The 24,683-nt window shown below is 42.9% G+C and overlaps 1 protein-coding gene across 9 annotated transcripts in view; it reads left to right on the top strand.

Moving 5' to 3' along the window:
- Positions 1-24,683, top strand: part of ACACA (acetyl-CoA carboxylase alpha) — a 332,967-nt gene that overhangs the window by 97,316 nt on the left and 210,968 nt on the right. For all 9 annotated transcript variants that reach the window (XM_062216876.1, XM_062216880.1, XM_062216874.1 and 6 more), the window contains 2 exons: positions 13,932-14,064; positions 15,148-15,286. In XM_062216876.1, the coding sequence (XP_062072860.1) occupies positions 13,932-14,064; positions 15,148-15,286 (272 nt within the window). The remainder of the gene's footprint in view (positions 1-13,931; positions 14,065-15,147; positions 15,287-24,683) is intronic.

Raw genomic sequence — 24,683 nt, 5'->3', positions numbered from 1 at the left:
ATAAAGGAGAGGTTATAAAGACTTGTGTGGCATTACAGGGTGAGGCATATAGACAGATCAATGGAACAGAATTTACAGACCACAAATAAACCTTGATGTAAATAGTTTATTTTCTACAAGGGTACATCCTTGATCCTGGATTTCTCTGCTGTTAAAAGCCCCAGTGTAAAACAGTCTCTCCGTCTTTGCTGCAGTATAACTCAGACTGCACTGCGATCAAGCCAGCAAATTCGTCACTGTCTGCTGGATAAACTGCTACGTCATCCTTGGTGCTTGGCATGTTACAATGCTGGGATCGGTGTGGGATTGTAGTTGGATTTTGTGCCAGGTATGTGTCAACTTGGACACTCTGTTAATGGGACATTAGAATGGGGATGCATTGAATTGGAGACATGGATGTGGCTTTTTATTTCTTGGGTTCTAATATTGCAGAATGTGAGCAGCATCCACAAAAGAATAGAAATTCTAGCTTTGCTTTTGGGATCTTGGTGTGCTGTTTGAGTGGTTGTTTTATGTTTCCTTTTGGTGAATGGAAACATAAGCTCAATTACTGAGTGTGCCTTCTTAGCATATTGTTCTGATACATTCAAGTGCAAAATGGCTTGCCTTTTTCCATACCTAGTGCTTGCTTTGTTTTTTGAATGTTGAACTTCGGTAGCAAAGGCAGAGTGAATCCCTTTTGGAAATGACTTGTGTCTTAGATGTGTGTAAAATGGAGCTGTTTGTGAATGTGTGGCCTCTAACTCTCAGACAAAGGCTCCAGTGCTCTGATTTTTGAGACCTATTACTGTAAAGAGAGATGTAACGATAGAAGGGCTTCTTTGTATCAGCTGAGTTCTTTAAAAGAAAAAAAGCAAACTTGACTAACTTTATTGAAGCAGAATGGAGCAGGTCAGAGAACAACCCAGGGCTTGCATTTTACATTATGCCTCCTGTGGGTGGCCTGGTTGAGTCTTTTCTACTTGGATTGCATAATTGTCCTAAGATGAGGTTGTTTTAATCACTTATCCTCTGTCTTATTTCTATTCTTTTCTTTCTCTCTCTTTTTTAAAGATTGATTTATTTTGTTTGAAAGAGTTACAGAGGGAGAGGGAGAGATAGAGATCTTCCATCTGCTGGTTCACTCCTCAAATAGCCACAAAGGCTGGGGCTTGGCCATGCCAAAATCAGGAGCCTAGAATTTCACTGGGGCCTCCCACATGGGTAGCAGGGGCACAAACACTTGGGCCATCTTTTGCAGCTTTTCTCAGGCCATTCATCAACAAGGAGCTGAATTGGAAGTGGAGCAGCAGGTACTTGAACCTGAGGCCATATTGGACACCTGCATCACAGGCAGTGGGGTTTAGCCACTACGCCACAAAGCTGGTATAGTGGCTTTGTGTTTTCTATGTTGGTCATTTGTATACTTATGTTTGAAAGGTTTTTCTGGAAGGTTAATAGTTTCTAAGCATGGTTGGCATTTTATTTATTTATTAAAGATTTACTAATTTTTTTGAAAGTGAGTTATAAAGAGAAGGAGACAGAGAGAGAACTTTCATCTGCTGGTTCACTTCCCAGACATCATATTATTAATTGTTTCTACCTAGTGTTTTGGTACATGATTGAGGTTAGCTAGAACTCTGATTAATTATGCCAGCACTGAGGACTCGTCTCAGGAAGTTATCTTTATAGATTCTAAGCCGTTAGGATCTTTTGCCATTGTATTTTTCTTCCTTTACAAGGGAGCAATGTTGTGAGCATCTATGAGTTGTCTTTACAAAAAGTTTATTCAAAGGCATATTATGGGAAAACTGAATTTCAGTTTTTTTGCATCAAAATAAAACTTGTAAAATATTTATTTATTTTCAGTTTAATAGAACAGAGAGAGAGAGAGAGACTCTTCCATCCATTGGAAGATCTTCTGTTCCCAAAGACCTGTAACAGCCAGAGCTGAAACAGCCAAAGCCAGGAACCCAGAATCCCATCCAGGTCTTCCACATGGATGGCAGGGACCCAGGTGCTGCCGTCACCTGCTGCTTCTCAATATGCACATTGACGGGAATCTGGATCAGAAGCAGAGAAAGCAGGACCAGGCACTCCCATACGTGCTGCAGGGATTCCAAGTGGCGACTTAACTACTGAGCCAAACACTCACACCACATTTACCTTCTAATTTCTTTCATCTTTCTAAGAGTTTATTGAAGATGTTTTAACTTAACTTGTACTTGTTGTTTAGGATTAGTCCAAGACATTTGGTTTGGGGCATTTTTGTCTAAGAATAAGCTGTTTTCTTGGGATGCAGGGCTTTCAGTGCTAACTTTGGGCCAATCCTGTTAGCGTTTACAACAGAGAGATAGTTCTATATGGTATTCGGCTCTTGTGTGTTTAAGGGATCTGCCCTGTGACAAATTTGCTTTCACAGTAGCATGTGTCTCAGTGGTTTTTCTGGGCAGGATTTTTTATCTCTGTTTAACCCAAGTTAAGTCCCAAATATTTGTGTAGGCCCCTTGTCCCTTTAAAGATTTTATCCACATCTTTTTAATGTTCTTTTTGTGATAGTTTCACTCTTACTCTCAAGTTTTGGCAAAGAAAATCTTAGTTTGTGTGTCTGTGTGCATCAGTCTTTTGGCCTGGAAATTAGAATTATGGTTCCCGCTCTTTTCGGAGTTCCGTAATACTGGCGTGTTTCCGTTCTGCTTCGTGTCTTTCCCTCCTGACCTGCTTTCCCCTTCTTGCAGTCTGATAATCAGGCTCGCTTTTTTCAGCTGGATCTCAGAAATTACCTGCTTACGCTGTGCTGTCCTCCTCCCTCTGGATTTCGTGACCCCATTATTTCCTTGGCTTAGCTGTCTGTCCTTGTAAACTTTGTCTTCTTTTTGCCCTGGGCCCTCCATGTCATGTGCTCCTGGCAGTCAGAAGAGGCAGTGGAGCTTTTCTCCCGTGATTGTCAGAAGAAAGTGACTATTATTGAACCATGTCTGCCGTGACTAAAGCTCCTTTTCTATTTTCCAGTTGTACAAGCTTTTATATGTCTCCCCATCTCCTCTCAGTCCCCTTGGGAAATCAGCTAATTCTATGCATGAGTTGAAAGTATAGGGAGAAAATACAAAAGAGGAGACAAGGTGGGGAAACATGGATATTGGGGACAAAGTAGACAAAAACAGTGTAGTTTGAGCCCATTAGGTACACTGTAGTCTGTCTGAAGTGGGGCCAAGAAGCAGGCAGGAGGCATAGTATCTCTTGTCCTCCTGGGTTTTAAGTGGCCACAACAGGAGGAGGACCTGCAGCTTGTGTTTAAGAAGCTGAAATCAGAAGAGAAAGCTTCCGTCCTTTTGCTGTGTTGATATGGAGGGTTCTGCCGAGGGAAAAACAGAGATGAGATATTACATGCTTCAAAGGTAAGTCTTAGGAGCCATATTTGGGCAATGTGTACCATTAAAAAAAAAAAAAAAAGCAAAACACTTACGGCTAAACCCTGGAATATATAGGAAATCCTATTTGATACTTTACTTTGTATCTATAAGAAAATAAAGGCTGGCACATTTGGTCCTGAATTTCTGAGCCCTTATTTTACATTCAGCATTTGAATGAAAGAAACTTGAATCCGTATGTGATGCTGCAGCTCTGTTGAAAACAAGTGCTCCTGCACAGACTTCCCTGTGCTGTTGCTTCATCAAGGGCTCTCAGTCTCTGCCAACTTTGCTCACTGCATTTGGCTGCTGTTTCAAGAGTAAAGTGCCCTCGACTCTGGTGAAGGAAGGATATGAGTTCTTTGTAGTACATGGCATCTGTTGAGGGTAGTTTTGTAGAAAACCTTTACAGAACATGTCTCTGGGACCAGGAAAGGGACCTTCTGCAATTGTCGAGGCAGCTGGAGCTGTCGAGAAGGCCCAGCTCCCTTACTCCGGAATCTTTCTTCTTGCTGCTAGACCTCAGGCTGGGCAGGAAATGAGTGGGGCTTTTTGGGCCTTCTTCAAGCTTCCTGCTGCTGGTGCCTCCCCAGCAGAGATTCACAAAAAAGATGGGAATGATTGGCTTTGCAGCAGTCAAGTTTATACAGAACAAAATTACCTAAAAATTAAACTGGACCTAAAAACAGAAAATAAACAAAAAGCATAATTTGTCTCTAAAGTAATCATCTTTACCATTCCCATGCCTCTTCTGTCTTTTTTAGGGGAAAAAGCCAGCAAAACTTCAATGAGGGTAAAAAAAAAAAAAAACACCCAGATATATTATAACTTATATATAAGATATTTAAAAAGTTGTTTATCTGTATATATTTAATAGCAAACATGAAAAAGTTTTATATCATACTTGATTTTTATGTATATGTGTATAACATTTTGTATGTTATTTTTTAAAGATTTATAATTTGAAAGGCAGAGTTAGAGCAAGAGAAAGAAAACTTATATCCACTGGTTCACTCCCCATGGCCACAATGACTGAGTCTGGGTCTGGTTGAAACCAGGAACTAGGAGCTTCTTCCAGGTCTCTCATGTGGGTGCACGGGCCCAGGGACTTGGGCCATCTTCCACTGCTTTCCCAGGTGCATTAGGGAACTGGATGGGAATTGGAGCAGCTGGAATTTGAAACGGTACCCATATGGTTCTTAACTTGGTATGCCACAACACTGGCCCCTATATATCATTTTTTTGTATATAAAACAAACATACAGGGGCCTGCACTGTGGTACAACCGGTTAAAGCCCCAGCCTGCAGTGCTGGCATCCCCTATCAGTGCTGGTTTGAGAACCAGCTGTTCTACTTCCGATCCAACTTCATGCTAGTGTGCCTGGGAAGGCAGTGGAGGATGGCCCTTGTGCTTGGGCCCCTGCACCCACATAGGAAACCCAGAAGGGGCTCCTGGCTTTGGATCAGCTCAGCTCTGGCTGTTGTGGCCATTTGGGGAGTGAACCAGTAGATGGAAGACACACACTCTCTCTCTCTCTGTCTCTGTCTCTGTCTCTCTCTCTTTCTCTTTCTCTTTCTCTGTAACTCAAATAAATAAAATCAATCTTTTTTTTTTTTTTTTGACAGGCAGAGTGGACACTGAGAGAGACAGAGAGAAAGGTCTTCCTTTTCTGTTGGTTCACCCCTCAATGGCCACTGCGGCCAGCTCGCTACAACCGGCGCACAGCGCTGATCCGAAGCCAGGAGCCAGGTGCTTCTCCTGGTCTCCCATAGGGTGCAGGGCCCAAGCACATGGGCCATCCTCTACTGCACTCCTGGGCCATAGCAGAGAGCTGGCCTGGAAGAGGGGCAACCAGGACAGAATCTGGCGCCCCAACCGGGACTAGAACCCGGTGTTCCGGTGCTGCAGGTGGAGGATTAGCCTATTGAGCCACAGCGCTGGCCTAAAATCAGTCTTAAAAATGTTTAAAAAACAAACATGCAGGGAATGGCATTGTGTTGAAGAATGTTAAGCCTCCACTTGCATTGCCAATATCCCATATTGGAGATCTGGCTTGAGTCTCAGCTACTCCACTTTCAGTCAAGCTTCTTACTAATGTAACTGGGAAGGCAGCAGAGGAAGGCCCAAGTACTTGGGACATTAGGATCTAGTTCTTGATTTCTGGCTTCAGCCTGGCCCAGACCTGGCTGTTGTGGCCATTTGGGGAATAGATCAGTGGGTAGAAGGCCTCCCCCCCCCCCCAAATCTCCCCATATGTCTGTCACTCTGCCTTTCAAATAAATCTTAAAACAAACATGGTGTGTGTGTGTGTGTGTTAAGTAAATAAATGTTTGCACACAAGTTCACATGTTGAAGCCTAATCACCAGTGTCAGGAGATGAGGCCTTTGGGAGATGATTATGGCATTAGTGCCTTTATAAGAGGCCTCAGCTGCCTTAGCCCTTCTTTCATGTGGGGACCCAGCAAGAAGGTGCCATCTGTGAACCAGGAAGTGGATCTTCATCAGATTCTGAATTTGCCATTGCCTTTATTTTGAATTTTCCATCTTCTAGAACTGTCAGAAATTTCTGTTGTTTATAAACCACCCATTTTTATGTTATTTTGGAATAGCAGCCCAAATGGACTATGATATGTGTGTATGTATGTAGATACATGCCCTGTAAAGCTTCGTTTTTCTGTTGTTAGAGAACAGTGTTACAAGTTTTGTTTAAAACTCTTATTTGGCTTTATTTTTTTTTAACAAACGCTTCTTTACTCCTGTCCCCTCCTTTCCCCACCTCTTCCTCCCTCCCTTCAGCCGTTTGCTGGTTCAGTTAACTATTTGAGTCAGAATCAGTGCCTACCGGAGTCTGCTCTGCAGGGAGCTGAAGTCAGCAGCCAGAGCCTGGGATTGAACACAGTCATTCTGATGTGGGACGCATGCATCTTAACTAGGATCTTGACCCCTAAGCTGAATACCCTATTGGCTTTTGTTTTTGATTATAGAAATGAGCAACACTTCATTCCCTCAAGTTCCATGTACCAAGAAGTTTGTTTTTATGGGCAGAAAGGGACCTAAGAAAGTAGAAGTGAAAACAAAAGGTGGATTGGTTATTTCAGAGTTACTTCCCTTATAAGGACAGGGACAAGAGAGACAAAACAATAGAAAAATAACACTGGTTAGCATCAGGTTATTTTAGGTCACCCTCTTTTGAGGATTGAAGTAAACGGAACTTTATTATCATGCCAACTGAGTTTGAGAAATGTGGCTGTTTGAGAAATGTGGCTGTCTAATCCTGATTTCTTGAAAGATCGGATAAACAGCTTAATTTCAGGCTGGAACTTTAGCGTGAGTGACTCTATTTTGATTTTTAGCTTGATCTGTTAGGCCTGGTACAGGAACTTAGTCCAAAAATTGCCTCCTGTAATTTTTATTTAATACAATGGCTAATTGCAACAGGTAATCTGTCCAGTTTTTATCCCAAGGTGTTATCCCTTCTGGAGCATTTTACCCTCTCCAGTTTGATTAGTCATCTAGGAAATTCCCTCCCCTTTTCTTTGATGTTGGATCCTCTGTTGTCTGCGTCCTTTGTCTTCCTTTTTCTTGGTTTATTCCATTGTCTTAGAAGACAACGTTGTATTGTCCCATAACTTCCTGACATTTCTGATGTTATCTGATAGCTTCCTGAGAAAAGGGAGGGGAGAGGTTAAGATTTTGAGACCCACTTGTGCACTTGATTCTCTTGGTTTCATCAAAGCTTCACTTTTGCCCTTAGCTTAACCCTGGAGTAGCCCTGCCCTTGGGCCATCTCATTCCCCACCTATCCTGTGCAGGGCTCTGTGGTTCCACCACTTCAGAGACTAACTGCAGGTCACTTAATTTCTAGCCTGTGGTGGAGAAGGAATCATTGTGTAGCTGCAGGAGAAGATGGTGGGGGTATAGACATCTGGAGTGTTCTATTCCAGCTGCTTTATGTACAGACCTCCAGTTAGTTTTGCTTTCAGTTTCACCCTACTCTTAGCATTCTATGGTGGTTCTAATCCTTAAACCTTTCAGGGATGTGCTAGAGGAATTAGTTTGCTTCTTACTGGTTTCAGACTCCTTTGGAGCTTAACAAAGCAGAAAAATCTCACACATTTATTTTGTGGCCTAAAGTCACAATTTTTCTTTACAGTTAAATATGTCATAGATTATTCTCTTGTTCTCTTTAGGCTATGGACATCTATTATTTTTGTCTGCTTGAAAGAGCCATAGAGAGAGAGAAAGAGCAAAACAAAATTTTTTATCCACAGGTAAACTCTCCAAATGCCCACAACAGCTAGGGCTGGGCTGAGCAGAAGTCAGGGACCTGGAACTCCATCTGGGTCTGCACATAAGTGGCAGGGATTTTTTTTTTATTTTATTTTATTTTTGACAGGCAGAGTGGACAGTGAGAGAGAGACAGAGAGAAAGGTCTTCCTTTTTGCCGTTGGTTCACCCTCCAATGGCCGCCGCGGCCGGCGCGCTGCAGCCGGCGCACCGCGCTGATCCGAAGCCAGGAGCCAGGTGCTTCTCCTGGTCTCCCATGGGGTGCAGGGCCCAAGCACTTGGGCCATCCTCCACTGTACTCCCGGGCCATAGCAGAAAGCTGGCCTGGAAGAGGAGCAACTGGGACAGAATCCGGCACCCCGACCGGGACTAGAACCCGGTGTGCCGGCGCTGCAGGCGGAGGATTATCCTAGTGAGCCGAGGCGCCGGCCAGTGGCAGGGATTTAAACCCCTGAGTCATCAGCTGCTGCCTCCCAGGCTATGCATTGCGTGGAAGCTGGACTGAAAACAAAGAAGTTGGGACTTGAAGCAGGTGCCTCTGATGTGGGATGCAGGTGTCCCAAGTGGTATCTTAACTGCTGTACCAAATTCTTGCCTCCTTTAAAAATATTTTTTATTAATATGTCAAACATGTACATTTTTATGGGGTAGAGTTCGGTATTTCAACAATGTGTATGGTATAAACTGATCAGGTAGTTGGCATCTCCATTTTTTTTTTTTTAAAGACACTTGGGGCCTACTGGCCCCTCTGCTCCTGCTCTTTATACTATATTTTATAGTGTTACCAGCCATTCTCTCAGTCCTTTAGGAAATTGGAGTGCAATGGTTAATATGGCAAGCATATATTTGATGAACATTAGAAGTCTTGGAAAGCAAAGGTAAAAGTATTTTGTTCTCCAAAGTCATCTGATAAAAATCCAACCAGTGGTCACTTGGGCAGACAGTGAATTAGGAACTGTGGCCATATTCAGTGTAGTTTAAAGACAGTAAGTACTGCCGGCGCCGTGGCTCACTAGGCTAATCCTCCGCCTTGCGGCGCCGGCACACTGGGTTCTAGTCCCGGTTGGGGCACCGATCCTGTCCCGGTTGCCCCTCTTCCAGGCCAGCTCTCTGCTGTGGCCAGGGAGTGCAGTGGAGGACGGCGGCCATTGGAGGGTGAACCAACGGCAAAAGGAAGACCTTTCTCTCTGTCTCTCTCTCTCTCTCACTGTCCACTCTGCCTGTCAAAAAAAAAAAAAAAAACAGTAAGTACTGTGGAGTAGTCAAGCTCTGGGCTCTGTGGTTCGATAGGCTGTGTCCAGTGCCCAGCTGCCACCCCTAGCTGTATATGTAAACAGGAGCAAGTTTCAGAATCCCTCTGAGCTTTACTTTTCTGTTTTGTAAAATGGTGTTCAAACATCATAGCATTTTTGTAAAGATTAAATAGAGCATAGCACACTGTCCCATAGCAAGTATTAAGAAACTGTGTTGTTACTTTTATGTAATTGTCAGTAATTAATTAATAAATAATAACAGTAGTCATTAGAAATCTTTGAGCTGCTTTTACATGTGCTGGATACCCCTTGGTGCTAACGGAATAGCAATGGAGACCCTGACTTCAAGGAACTCACTGTTTATCTGGGAAGACAGCTGTGTTAAGTGGGGTAACAACCCAGCATGATTAGTAAGAAGGCAGCATGTGCAAGCTCAGGTGTGGCACAGAGAAAGCTGCTCCTTCATGAAGAGTTAAAGCCAGAAGGGTGAGCGTCATCGCGGGTTGGCTGGGAGAACTGGAGTAGCACTGGCAGACAAGGAAGGGAAGGACATTCGTGACTGAGAACCAGAGACATCAAGGCCCAGAGACTTAGCAGTGGTGTGTTTCGGGGACTGTAAGCAAAGAATACAGTGGAATGCTAAAACACTTAGTGATTCTTACCAGGAAGAACATAGCTTACCTCTCAGAAGTTTTAGTCCAGCTTTTGTGAGGTTTGCACTGCTATTGACACTTTCTGACTTCCGTCATCATCTTTCTGCTTCTCTGCTCTATTTCCTCTAGGTGTCATCTTGCTTCATCCAGGGAAAATGAATGTATTTGCCGTTCAGGGACTTATTCTGGGACACTATTAAAATTTGCTTTTTAACTTTAGGCAGTTGCTGTACTTACAAAGCACTAGTGTGGGTAGATAGGAGAGGCAAAAATGTTATTATGCACTGGTGGGCTTCTGTTGCTGAAAGAGCCAAGTTGTAGTAGATGAGAGTTGCCTGCACTCCCCGTCTAGTAATGCTGCCGGAGGGCACGTCGTGCTGGTTAGGACTTCCATATGGATGTAGGGCCGATGGAAAAATGGAAGTATCCAAGAGCAGCCTCGGGTTCCTTTTGATTGACTTTTGCATCCTCAGATTTTTAAATACTTGTGGGACATGAAGTGAAGGTGCCTAAAGGGTTAAAGGTATAATGAGGACAGATAAGGAAATGTTGGATTATGTCATGCTCACAGACCTTAATTTCAAAGCACAGATACCTCCCTTTAGCATTGTTCTCTTTGTTGTTTTTCCATACCATTAGTAACGGTTTTCTGAAGGCAGCTTTAGTGAGGTATAGTTGATAATCAAATGTACCTGTTCATGTGGACAATTCAATGAGTTTCTTTTTTTTTAAACTGAGTTTTGTTGGTATAAACCTACAATCAGTTTCGCCTTTTTTTTTTTTTAAGATTTATTTATTTATTTACTTATTTATTTATTTATTTTGAAAGGCAGAGTTTCAGGGAGGCAGAGTCAGACTGAGAGAGAGAAAGAGAGAGAGACAGGAGTCTTTCATCCTCTGGTTCACTCTCCAGAAGGCTGCAATGGCCCAAGCTGCTCTGATCCGAAGCTAGGAGCTTCTTCCGGGTCTCCCACATGGGTGCAGGGGCCCAAGGACTTGGGCCATCTTCTTCTGCTTTCCCAGGACATAGCAGAGAGCTGGATCATAATTGGAGCAGCTGGGACTTGAACCAGTGCCTGTATGGGATGCCAGCACTGCAGGCGGTGGCTTTACCTGCTACGCCAGAGCACCAGCCCCAGCTTCACCTTTTAAAATACATACACACACACACACATATGTTTATATATAAATGTTTAACCATCACCACAATCAAGATCAAGGTGTAGATCATGTCCATCATTCAATTCCCCTGCCCCAGCCCATTGGTCAATTTTCTGCACTGTCAGTTGTCTTGATTTTAAAATGTGATATAAATGAAGTCATCTAGCATGTACTATTTTCTCTTTCTTGAGATTTATTTATTTATTTATTTGAAAGGCAGAGTTATGGTATTTTCTTTGTTGGTAATATTTTAACCATATCCTTTAATTTTGAAAATATATTTTACTGTAGTGTCATGGCTAGATTTAGGGGCAAGGAAGGAAAGATGGGATTATGAGAGAACATTTGACTAAGAAGCAATATATAAAGGCGCTTCTATCCATTTCCTTTTTTAATCATAAGAACACCTTTTAGAGGCTCTATCAATCAAAATGCAGTCATGGGAAGAGAAACTGCATTAGGTCTTGTAAACAGAGGGTGTTTAATCATGAGAATTGGTTATTTTATTTTTAGAGGAATAAAAGTACAAGAGAGGGATGTTGAGATGACCTAGAATTAACTGTAGGGAACCCCTGTGACTGCCAGGGTTGTGAGAAATAAAGGGAAGAGGCCTGTTCCCTGAACCTAGGCACTTGCAGAAGGGCCCTAGAGGCTGGTGCGTGGACCTCTGGGTCGAAGCTTGGAGTAACTGGTGCTCAGATCCCAGACTGCCAAGGAGCTACAGCCCACTCACTCTGGAAGGTTCCCTTAAGATTTTTCTTGGGAAATTTGAAAGAAACTAGAGACCAGAGTTAACACTTGTTACTCCTGGAGCAATGTTGATAAGAGCTAGAAAACATGAAGGAATTTCTTTTCTCGGCTTTCTGTGTTCTTGTTGTCAAAACTGAACAGTACAGAGTTAGCAGATGAGTCTTGGCAGTGAGGTTTGCATATTTCTTTTTTAAAATAGTTATTTATTTTAAAGGCAGAGTTACAGAGAGGGATAGAGACAGAGAGAGGTCTTCCTTCCACTGGTTCATTCTCCAAATGGCCAACAGTGGGGCCTGGAGCCAGGAGCTTCCTCCCCGTCTCCCATGCAGGTACAGAGGCCCAAGGACTTGGGCCATCTTCTTCTGCTTTCCCAGGCCATAGCAGAGAGCTGTATCAGAAGTGGAGCACCTGGGACTTGAACCAGCGTCCATATGGGATGCCGGTGCTGTACGCGGAAGCTTTATCCACTAAGCCACAGCACTGGCCCTGAAGTTTGCAGATTTTTAGCCCCATTGTCACAGAACAGAGCATCAAATGGTGAGCTTGGAACTGAGAGACAATAGGTAAATAACTGGAGTAGTGAATAGTATGCATATTTTACAAAGAGAAGCCTGTAGCTGAGGAAGGTTAAATTATTTTCCAAAGAGAACATTAGAGCTATTAAGTTGACAGATCTGGAATTTAAACTTAGGCCTGTTCTATTTCTACTACATTTCACCTAAAGACACTGTTGATTATCAGAAGCACCATTATTTTGTGAACCACTGAGGGAGAAAAAACCCTGCTGATTAAATAAGATATCAATTGTAAGGGATATACCAATTTCAGACATTTTTAAAAGTAATCCAAATGAAAGGGTATCTTAAAATTGATGAAATATGGTATATAATCCTGCCTTGTAAAAGGTTTGGTTTTGGAATTGTTGATCTTGAAATGCCAGTGGGATATCTAAGTAAAACATTTTTTTTTTAATTTGTTTGACAGGTAGAGACAGTGAGAGAGAAAGACAGAGAGAAAGGTCTTCATTCTGTTGGTTTACCCCCCAAATGGCCGCTACAGGTGACGCTGTACCGATCCGAAGCCAGGAGCCAAGTGCTTCTTCCTGGTCTCCCGTGCGGGAGCAGGAGCCCAAGCACTTGGGCCATGCTCCACTGCCCTCCCAGGCCACAGCAGAGAGCTGTACTGGAAGAGGAGCAACCGGGACTAGAACCCGGTGACCATATGGGATGCCAGTGCCGCAGACGGAGGATTAACCAAGTGAGCCACGGTACTGGCCCTAAGCAAAACGTTTAATAGGCAGTTAAAACATGGAGTGGTAGCTCATAGGAAGGTGGAGGCTAGAGGTACAGAGCTGAGGGTCATCTGCATACCGGTTATGAGCCAGGAACAGTCTTATTAATTGGTGTCTTGGGGCTGGCGCTGTGGCAGAGCGGGTAAAGCCACCACCTGCACTGCCAGCATCCCATTTGGGTGCCGGTTCAAGTCCCAGCTGCTCTACTTCTGATCCAGCTCTCTACGATGTCCTGAGAAAGCAGTAGAAGATGGCCCAAGTCCTTGGGTCTCTGTACCTGCAAGGGAGACGGGGAGGAAGCTCCCGCTCCTGGCTTCGGATTGGCCTAGCTCCAGCCATTGTTGGCCATTTGGGGAGTGAACCAGCAGATGGAAGACCTCTCTTTCTGTCTCTACCCCTCTCTGTAACTCTGCCTTTCAAATAAATAAATAAATAAATAAATAAATATTTTAAAAAATTTTGTAAACTTTATTGCCAGGACTCATCTGCTAATTCTAAATGTCTTAGTTTTAACGCTTTCCGAGTCTCTTATCTATGTCATCTCGTTTCCTTCTATTGTTTGTGAATCTCTTTGCAGTGGTGACTATTGGAAAACATTGATACTGTTGTTAATTCAGAAACACTTTTTTTTTTCTTGTATTGCCACAAACAGAAATCATTATTTAAAAAAAGAATTATTTATTTATTTGAAAGTCATAGTTACACAGAGGGAAAAGGAGAGGCAGAGAGAGAGAGAGAGAGAGAGGTCTTCCATCTGCTGGTTCACTCCCCAGTTGGCCACAATGACCGGAACTGCACTGATCCAAAGCCAGGAGCCAGGAGCTTCTTCCAGATCTCCCACATGGGTGCAGGAGCCCAAAGACTTGGGCCGTCTTTGGAAGTGGAGCGGCCGGGACTAGAACCAGCACCCATATGAGATGCTGGCACTGCAGGTGGCGGCTTTACCTGCTACACCATAGCGCTGGCCCCAGAAATCATTTTCTTTTCTCTTTTCTATTTATAGTAGAGTATGATTCTTCTACCATGCAGTCTCCACAAAGATGCAGTTGGAAGTACAGCTGTGAGATGGTGAATAGTGGGTTCCAGAGGACATAGATGCTGTGCAGAGTCCCTTCTGTAGTCTTTGAGAGTCTCCCTGTTTTATAGGTCCAGCATGTCTGGCTTGCATCTAGTGAAGCAAGGTCGAGACCGAAAGAAAATCGACTCACAGCGGGATTTCACTGTGGCTTCTCCGGCAGAATTTGTTACTCGTTTTGGGGGAAATAAAGTGATTGAGAAGGTAAGTTGTAACTTGCTGAACTATTTTATCAGAGGTACATGAGATTTGATACCTAAGTTTGTTGTCTAGATTTGTTCCGAACGGATGGGTTTTCAGAGACTTTGCCTGTTTACTTGAAATTGAAATTGTCCTTTCTGCCTCCCTAAGACCCTACTATGTAATTTCACTATTTTCTCTAGTAGTTACCGCTGATAATTCTGTGACAGCTAATTAAGGAGATGCACTAGTGTTCGTGAAGTTCTTTTTGAAAGACTGGTTTTACAGGAGGGGACTATCCTGATCCAACAGGGTACGAGGGGTTGATTAGCTGGAGCAGTGTTGGTAAGGGCTGAACGCTGGAGCGTTGGAGCAGAGAGGAACTTGGAAGCAGGCTTGAAGAGCTTGATGTACCGCGGCATACTGGTTTCCATCAGGTACCTGATGGAAGTTTAGAGGGACTATCCCACAGGAAGTGCTTAAAGATTTCAGTCATTTTGAAATGTTACGAGTATCATGTCACTTTTTTCTTTCTAAAGATTGATTTATTTACTTGAAAGGCAGAGTTAACAGAGAGAGAATCTTCCATCTGCTGGTTCACCCCCCCGCCCCGTGGCCTCAGTGTCCGTGGATCATTTCCTTGTGACTTTTCTTTCTGAGGCAGTCTCTGTGATTCTGAGGAGAGAAGTGATGGATGCCAGGGTTTATACACGTTCAAGGCCCTGTGCCCCATTTTACTGCAGTGGAGACTAGCGTGTGATGCTGCGGTGGTTTATTTGATACTGTATCGTCCCCTTGAAGTTTGTTTCTTTCTGTTCCCTGGGAATAAGGATGGTAGAATATTTCACAAACCAGGTATGAGTAATTGTGATTCTTTACCCCTCTAGATATGAAGTTAGGAAGGAGTAAGCTTCAGCCGGCACCTACTGAAACATTTAAAAATATCACTTGCTCATGTGGGAAGTTCCTAACAGCCTACAAGAAGAATTCCTGGTTGAAAATATAACTTTATCAGATAAAAATTGATGAAAAAATTTTGTCTCTTGTCCTCTGTCAATCTCTTTTGTTTCTATCTTTCTTTGCAATCCCCATTTCCTGTTCTCCCAGGTTCTTATTGCTAACAACGGCATTGCAGCAGTGAAATGCATGCGGTCCATCCGTCGGTGGTCTTATGAAATGTTTAGGAATGAACGTGCGATCCGATTTGTTGTCATGGTCACACCTGAAGACCTGAAAGCCAATGCAGGTGAGTTGTTAGTGTCATGAAGGCATCCCCCTCCAGCAGAAAGCCTTGACTAACACAGTCTTTAAGTAGGAGAATTTAAAAAAAATTATTAATAATTTTTAAGATGTTTTTTCATTAATTTGAATGGCAGGTTTACAGAGAGGAGGAAGGGTGGGGAGAGGGAGCAAGTAGCTTCTATCTTCTTGTTTACTCTGCAAAGGGCTGCAATGGTCAGGGCTGGACCAGGCCAAAGTCAGGAACCTGAGACTCCAGCTGTGTCTCCCTCATGAGTGGAAGGGGCCCAAGCACCTGGGCCATATTCCACTTCTTTCTCAGTTGCATTTACAGGGAGCTGGAGCAGAAGTGAAGCAGCAGGAACTTGAACTGGTACTCATGTGGGAGGCAGGCAATCCCCTCTGCGCCACAATGCTAACCTTGAAAATATTAATTCAGGAGGATTCCCAAACCTGGATTTCCAATGAAATCCTTTCAAAAGAATTTCTCTTTAAGAAGTGTCAACAGGGGTGAAGAAGGTTAAGCCACCACCTGCAGTGTTGGCATCCCATATGAGCGACAGTTCGAGTCCCAGATGCTCCAGTTTCAATCCAGCTCTCTGCTAATGTGCCTGGGAAAGCAGTAGAAGATGGCCCAAGTACGTGGGCCTCTGCACCCATGTGGGCGACCCGGAAGAAGCTCCTGGCCTCGGACCAGTCCATCCCTGGCCATTGTGACCATTTGAGGAGTGAACCAGCAGATGGAACATCTCTCTCTCTTTTTCTCTCTGTCACTGCCTTTCAAATAAATAACTAAATAAATCTTTAAGAAAGTGTCAATAATAGGTAGATAAAAGTGATTGTGTTGTAGTTAACCACAATATAGACTATTGTGTTGTAAGGTTATCTAGGTAGAAATTTAACAGAGATGTTGATTTGCACTTTCAGGTGTGTTGCTTTTTCAGTGTTTTTTCAGTGCCACATACTTCAAAATGTGTAAGTGGAAAGGTTTGGAAGGACAGGCTGCTTCCCTTTTGTGTGATAGTGAATTACAGTGAAAGTTAGAGTTGAGATTCTTTTTCCCCCTCCTCCTGAGGGAGAGATGTTGTGGGACCCAAGTGGGTTTCATAGTGCAAGCTCTTTTGTATGTTCTCTCTGCTCAGGTGGTCCTCTGTCTGAGTTGTAGATAAGGACTTTTGGTGTAGCTGAGAGGTGTGGCTAGCCTTTCTTTTCCAAACTTGTTACCATCAAGGTAATAATCTCTTAGAGTAGAGTGTCCACAGATAACATGCTATCATTTTAAACCCAGTTAGGTCTGTATGTGGTCCCTCTGTATTGAAGGAGTCATAAGGGGACTGTTCTGAAGGAATAAAAGTTATTATGTTATCTTACCTAGAAACAGAGACAGCGTCAACTTATTGGAAAGTAGATGTTATTATGTGAAATCATTTGGATGTACCCTTTAGTATCTCTGAGCCACAGTTTCTGCACCTGTGAAAGCAAGATCATAGTATGTGTTTCAATGGAGACTTGTAAAGATGCAATCATGTGTCATAAATTATAAACTATCTCACATAGTTTCTTTCCCCTGGTTCACTTTTTTTTTTTTTAATAATTTTTTTTTTTTTTGCCACAGGCAGAGTGGATAGTGAGAGAGAGACAGAGAGAAAGGTCTTCCTTTTTGCCATTGGTTCATCCTCCAACGGCCGCTGTGGCCGGTGCATCTCGCTGATCCGAAGCCAGGAGCCAGGTGCTTCTCCTGGTCTCCCATGCGGGTGCAGGGCCCAAGGACTTGGGCCATCCTCCACTGCCTTCCCGGGCCATAGAAGAGAGCTGGCCTGGAAGAGGGGCAACCGGGATAGAATCCGGCGCCCCAACCGGGACTAGAACCCGGTGTGCTGGCGCCACAAGGTGGAGGATTAGCCTGTTAAGCCACGGTGCCGGCCTCCCCTGGTTCATTTCTAACTGGAACTTCTATTAATATATTCATTTATTCACTCCACGAACATACTCACAGATGAGTAAGGTATGATGTTATTCTAGGAAACAGTTTCAACACAAGAGAAATACTGTGTTAGAAACATGTACAGGACACTGAGAGAGCACAGAGGTGAGACGTCTCATTTTTGGTGGCAGGGTTGAGACAAAGCTTTCTGAAAGAGATCACACCTAGCCAAGAATGAGCAAGAGGTAGTGAAGCAATCAGGAGAGAGTGATGGTTGCATCAGGCAAAAAGAACAGCACATGCAAATGATGAGGGTGTGACTTAAGTGGTTTTCTGGAAATTGCAGGTGGCTTGTTAAGTACAAGTTATGATCTGATTTGTCAAGGAGGCCTTTGTTTCTCATTCTCAAAACATAGATCTATCTTTATCAGGGGTGTGTGTCTGAATGTCTGTGACATTAAAGGATTTGCATTTTAAGTGAGTTTTTATTATTTGAAAGGCAGAGAGAGAGAGAGAGAGATAGGGATAGGTGCTCGCACCCATACACACACACACATACACACACACAGGGAATGGGGGAGGTGTTTTGTATTTACTGGTTCACTCCTCAGATGCCTACACTAGGGTCTGGGCCATGCTGAAGCCAGGAACCAGGATCTCTGTCCAAGTCTCCCAGATATGTAGCAGAGACCCAAGTACTTGAGCTGTCACCTGCTGCTTCCCAGAGTGTACATTAGCAGGAAACTGGAATTGGGAGTAGACCAGTACTCAAACCTAGGCACTCCAGTATGGGATGTTGGTATCACAAGTAGCACCTTTTGTTTGTTTGTTCTGTTTTTTGTTTTAGGATTTATTTATTTGAAAGGCAGATTTACAGAGATGCTGAGGCAAAGAAAGAGAGGGATATTTGATCCACTGGTTCATTCTCCAAATGGCCATAATGGTTGGAGCTGAGCTGATCCGAAGCCCGGAGCCAGGAGTTTCTTCCATGTCTCCCATGTGGGTGCAGGGACCCAAGCACTTGGGCCATCTTCTTCTGCTTTCCCAGGAGATAGCAGAGAGCTGGATCAGAAGTGGAGCAGCCAGGACTCGAACTGGTGCCCATGTTGGAAGCTGGCACTGCAGGCAGTAGCTTTTCCCACTATGCCACAGCGCCGGCCCTGCAAGCAGCGTCATTAGCAGCTGTTCTGAATTCATGCCCCTGATATTTGTTTTTATGTATTTTAAAGATTTACTTATTTGTAAGCCAGAGAGAAAGAGAGAGAGAGAGAGATCTTGTATTCTCTGGTTCACCCCCAAATGGTTTCAGTAGCAAGGGCTGGGCCAGGCTGAAGACAGAAGTCAAGACTCCATCTGGGTCTCCTATATGAGTGTTAGGGACTCAAGTACTTGGGCTATCTTCTGCTACCTTCCCAAAGCATTGACAGGAAACTCGATCAGAAGTAGAGTACCTTGCGCTTGAATCAGCACTCAGATATAGGTTGCTGGTATTTCAAGCAATGGTGTAATCTACTGTAGCACAACACTAGCCCCTGGTTTTTGTTTTTAAAACTATGCAAAAGGGGCTGACATTATGGCATAGTGGATAAAGCTGCCACCTGGGATGCCAGTTTGTGTCCAGTCTGCTCCATTTCTGATCCATCTCCTTGCTAATGGAGTGGGAAAAGCATGAAAGTTGTCCCAGATGCTTGGGCCCCTGGAGCCTATGTGAAAGATCCAAATGAAGCTCCTTGCTCCTGGCTTTGGCCTGGCCTAGAGCTGACTGTTGCAGCTACTTGGGAGTAAACCAGTGGATGGAAAATCTCTATCCCTGTGTCTCTCCATCTCTCTCTCCAATTCTGACTTTCAAATAAGTAAATAAATCTTTAAAAAAGGAAAAAACAAACTATGCAAAAGTAGAATATAATGAGCCCCTTCCTTTATCTATCTATCATCCAGTATTAACAGTTATCAATTCATTGCTAATTTGTTTTCATCTAACTCTCATTCCCTCCATGCTATGGTTATTTTCAGGTAAATCCTAGATAGCATATTACTCCATCTATAGATATTTCAGAATATATCTCTAAAATTATAGAGTCTTTTAAAAATGGATCATTCTGTTTTCATCTTAAAATATCCATTTGAAAAAGAAAGTAATAGAATATATATAGTGTGTATATATATAAACATATATATGATAAAGCTGAGGACAGAGAATAAATGGATAGAAATTGAAGGTAAAAATGACACAGCTTGGGGCTGGTGCTGAGGCATAGCAGATAAAGCTACTGCCTGCAGTGCCAGCATCCCATATGGATGCCGGTTCAAGTTCCGGCTGCTCCACTTACAATCCAGCTTCCTGCTAGTGCACCTGGGAAAGCAGTGGAGGATGGCCCAAGTGCTTGGGCCCCTGCACACACATGTGGGAGACCAAGAAGAAGTTCCTGGCTTTGGATCGGTACATCCCCAGCTGTTGTGGCCATTTGGAGAGTGAACCTTTCTATCTCTCCCCCTCTTTCTGTAACTCTGTGTTTCAAATAAATAAATTCTTTTAAAAAATGACACAGTTTGTGATCAAGGGAAGACTTGTTTTTGACTATTAGAATTCTTAGCACAAGGCAGATGGTACTATCACCAACTAAGATAATAAGGGAAGAAGAACAGGTTTTTTTTTTTTTGTTTTTTTTTTTTTTTTTTTTTTTTGTGATGAGACGGATTTATTTTGGAGTACTTGGGAAGTATGCAAATCCTATAAATTCTACAAAAAGTTGAATATGTATGTATGTATGTTGAATATGTATGTTTTTGTTACTGTGATGAAATACCTGAGGCAAGTTACATCATCAAGAAAAGAAGCTTATGTTGGTTTTTGGTTCTGGAGGTACGAGGTCAAGGGGCACCAGGTGATGGTCTTTGTGCTGGAGAGTCTCAAGGTGGCCAAGGCTTCACGTCATAGCAAAAGACAGGAAGTGTGTGTGTACCTGTGTGTCTGATTTCTCACCTGCTTCTTATAAAGCCACACAGATTTAATCATGAGAGCTCCACCTAAGGACCTTATCTAAAACTGATCACTTTCCAAAAGCCCTACCTCTGAATTCAATGACCAGATTAAATCTCCACTCTTAATACTTCACAATGAGAATTAAATTTCAACACTGGAAGCCCTCAACAATAATCAAACCATATCCAAACCATAGCACTCTTCTAGAATACAGAAATAATGAGAGCTGGAGATTAAGATGTATGTATTATCAATAAGTAAGTTAATACTGTCCTCCAAAATAACTGATAGAAAAAACTGGGGGGCCGGCGCTGTGGCACAGCGGATTAATGCCCTGGCCTGAGGCACCGGCATCCCATGTGGGCGCTGCTTCTGGTCCTGGGTGCTCCTCTTCTGATCTGGCTCTCTGCTATGGCCTGAGAAAGCAGTGGAGGATGACCCAGGTCCTTGGGCCCCTGCACCCGTGTGGGATACGGGGAAGAAGCTTCTGGCTCCTGGCTGTGGATTGGCATAGCTCCGGCTGTTGGCAGCCCATTGGGGAGTGGACCAACGGATGGAGGACCTCTCTTTCTGTCTCTCTCTCTCTCTCTCTCTCTCTGCCTCTCCTCTCTCTGTGTAACTCTGACTTTCAAATAAATAAGTAAATCTTAAAAAAAAGAAAAAACGGGCCAGTCTTGTGGCCTCATGGGTAAAGCCACCGCCTGTGATCCCAGCATCCTGTATGGGCGCTGGTTTGAATCCTGGGTGCTCCACGTCCAATCTAATACCCTGCTAGTGGCCTGAAAAAAGCAGTGGAAGATGGCCCAGGTACTTGGACCCCTGCCATCCATGTGGAAGATCTGGAAGAAGCTCCTGGCTCCTGGCTTTGTCCTGACCCAGCCCTGGCTATTTTGGCCATCTGGGGAATGAACCAGCGATGGAAGATCTCAATCTCTCTCTGTCTCTCTCTCTAACTCTTCAAAATAAATAAAGAGACTCTCTAAGAAAAAAAATGAAGAAAATTCGGCTAAGGATGACATTTTAGGATAGGGATAGACTGAAGAAGATAGGTCCATAAACAATGCTGAGAAGAATGTGACTGAAGAGCTAGGAGAAAACCAGAACAGAGAAGCACAGATACAAGAAAATTTTAATAAGGGAGGATCAGATGTGTCAGCAGTCCAAATAAGACCAGAAAGCTGTCTAGAAATTAGGAAATCCTTGACACGCTTGCAGAAATAATTTCAGTGCACTAATGTGTGCAGACTGGTAAAAGGCAGTAAGGAGTGTTGGGAGTGCTGTGGGGAGCCAGAGTGGACTAGGTTTTAGAGAATTTCAGATGAGAAGAGAAGGCAAGACATTAACTAAAGAGAAATTTAGAGCCAAGGAAGCTTTTTATTTTTTAGAATGAAGGAGACATGGGAATGTTTACATTCTGAGAGGAAGGAGCCAGAAAATAGGGAGGCATGTAAGTATTCTAGAGAGCTGACATATATGAGGGACCTCAAGGAGATGGAAGGGGCATAGGGACCAATAGCACAAGTCCACAGTTTGACCAGGAAATTCTATTTCTTGGTATTTATTCTGAAGGGAGAAAAATCAGTAATGGGGGCAAATGTATTCATACAGGATATTCACTACGTATTATTTACAAACAGCAGGAGACTGGGAGTAACCTAAGTGTCCAATATTAGCAGAGTAGTTAAATAAAGTATACTATACCAGTTGTTTGAAATACTTTACTGTCATTAAAGCATATTTTTGGGAATGCTATTTTTTTACTATTAGGACTCCTTTTGATAAACTACTGTGTTTATCTATTCTTATAGAGCAACATTCCCACAAACCGACTTGGCTGGATCTTCTGCCTCAGGGTCTCACAAGGCTGCAGTCATTGTCAGCTGAGATGGTGGTCTCATCTGAAGTCCTGCTTGGGATGTCTCTGCTTTCAAGCTCACGTGGTTGATGACAGCATTCAATTGATTGTGACGGAGGGCCTAAGTATTTGGCCCTTAGGCAGGAGCCTCTCTTTTTTCTTATGGGCCATCCCATAATGACTGCTGCCTACCCCAAAGCTGTCAAGGGAGACAGTTCTCTAGTAACATGGGTCATGTTCTTAAGGAATGTTATTATGGAAGTGACTTCTCATCACCTTTGCCATATTATGTTGAGTAGAAGCAGATGACATACCGAAGGGAACAGAAATACCTAAGACATGAATACCTGGAGGTGTCTGTCCATCACAGTTACTAAGAAAAAGGTTGCCTGTAAAAATAACTTTACAACATAATATAATACTAGGAAAAAAATACCAACAATATATACCTTATACAAATTAGTTTTTCCAGTTTTTTAAACAGAGTATATACACTGTGCACTTTTTAAATGTTATTTACAAGATAGAACTTGGGAAAGGATTATCACACCAGTAGTAAATAACTCAATAGTATTGAGTTAAGGAATTATTATGGGTGTTTTTTTCTTTTTCCCCTACCTTTTTATTTTGTTAATTATTATTTTTAAAGATATATTTATTTGAAAGAGTTACAGAGAGGCAGAGAGAGAGAGAGGTCTTCCATCTACTGGTTCACTCCCCAAATGACTGCAACGGCCAGAGCTGGGATAATCCGAAGCCAGGAGCCAGAAGCTTCTTCCAGGTATCCCATGAGGGTGCAGAGGCCCAAGGACTTACCCCATCTTTTACTGCTTTCCCAGGCCATAGCAGAGACCTGAATCGGAAGTGGAGCGTCTGGGACTTGAGCTAGCACCCATATGGGATGCTGGCACTGCAGGCAGCAGCTTTACCTACTATACCACAGTGCAGGCCCCCTTGTTAATTATTATTTTTTTTTTGACAGGCAGAGTTAGACAGAGAGAGAGAGACAGAGAAAGGTCTTCCTTCTGTTGGTTCACCCTCCAGATGGCCGCTATGGCTGGTGCACTGCGCCGATCCGAAGCCAGGAGCCAGGCCCTTCCTCCTGGTGTCCCATGCAGGTGCAGGGCCCAAGCACTTGGGCCATCCTCCACTGCCTTCCTGGGCCACAGCAGAGAGCTGGACTAGAAGAGGAGCCTGTTAATTATTTTTAACAGCTTCATTAAGATGTCATAAAAGTTACCATGTTATAACTTTATTATTATTATAACAAAAAATGGAATCCAAATTACAATAAAATCAGCCTCTAAAGAACAAAAAATAAAATAAAAAATATAAAGTATCTGGGAGGATGTACATAGGATACATGTATATATTACACTATTTTATAAAAGGGACCTGAGTCTTAGGTCCTTTAGCCAGTCCCCCATAGACACTGGGTGATAACTGTACTGAACTCTTCTTTTTATAAGAGACTGATTTATTTATTTGAAAGGCAGAGTTACAGAGAAAGAGAGAGAGAGAGATCTTCCATAAGCTGGTTCACTCCCCAAATGGCCACAATGTCCAGGACCAGGCCAGGCCAAAACTGGGAGCCAGGAGCTGCTTCCATGTCTCCCACATAGGTGCAGAGGTCCAAGCATTTGGGCCATCTTTTGCTGCTTTCCCAGACAAATGAGCAGGGAACTGGATCAGAAGTGGAGCTGCCAGGACTTGATGCCAGCACTGCAGACAGCAGTTTAACCCTCTATGCCACAGTACCAGCCCCCCGTACTCAGTTGTTTACTAGGGATTTCAATAATCATTCACCTTTCCCATTTTCCTATAGCTATCATCAAATAAAAAACAAATTAAATATACCATTCTCCTACCTAAGCTGTCAATTTTGCCTGTTCCCCTCCAAAATCAGAGGATAAAATCCTCTCCTCATGTTAATAACCAACTCTTCTAAGAATCCTGTCAGGAATATGCAAAATAATGTTTTTTATATGAAAAGGCATAAAATTTCCTTTATAGTCAACTTCTCACTTATCCATCATGTAATGTCAAGTGCTCCTATAATCCCAAGTATGATTCTTTTGAGAGACAAGTCAGATCAATTACATCATTAGGGAAAACCTACATATGAAACCAACTGAACTCTGAGACAATGACCATTATTTTGCATATTCCTGACAGGATTCTTAGAATATAGTTTCTTAGTTAATGAATAGAAAATTAATTTACTGGCTAAATTATCAACTATGGAGCTTCTTGACAGTGTAAAGCAAATGGATAACTCATACAAAACTGGCTTCTAAATATTAATTACTTCCAAACAACAAAATTTAGTTGAATGTTTATTTTTCATAAAACTTTTATTTAATAAATGTAAATTTCGAAAGCACAACTTTTGGATTATAGCGGTTTTTCTCCGTAATGAATGTTTAAAAAGCATCCATTGTAGCTGCTAAACTGTAAAATGAGTATTATATCTATCTTATCAGCAAAACAAAACTCATCAATTTTTCTCTTGACAAGAGGTAGTAGAAATCCCAAAGCATAAGGGACAGACCACTAATTAAAGATCATGTTTACTAATCTAGCATCACAGTCTCAGCCTTAGGACTCCCCAAGCAGCTGGAAGGAGGAAACAGGAAAAGGCA

The sequence above is a fragment of the Lepus europaeus genome, chromosome 18 (assembly GCF_033115175.1).
Source record: "Lepus europaeus isolate LE1 chromosome 18, mLepTim1.pri, whole genome shotgun sequence".
Lineage (NCBI taxonomy): Eukaryota > Metazoa > Chordata > Mammalia > Lagomorpha > Leporidae > Lepus > Lepus europaeus.
The sequence above is the reverse complement of the archived record's forward strand: the minus strand, read 5'-3'. Positions and strand labels throughout refer to the sequence as shown.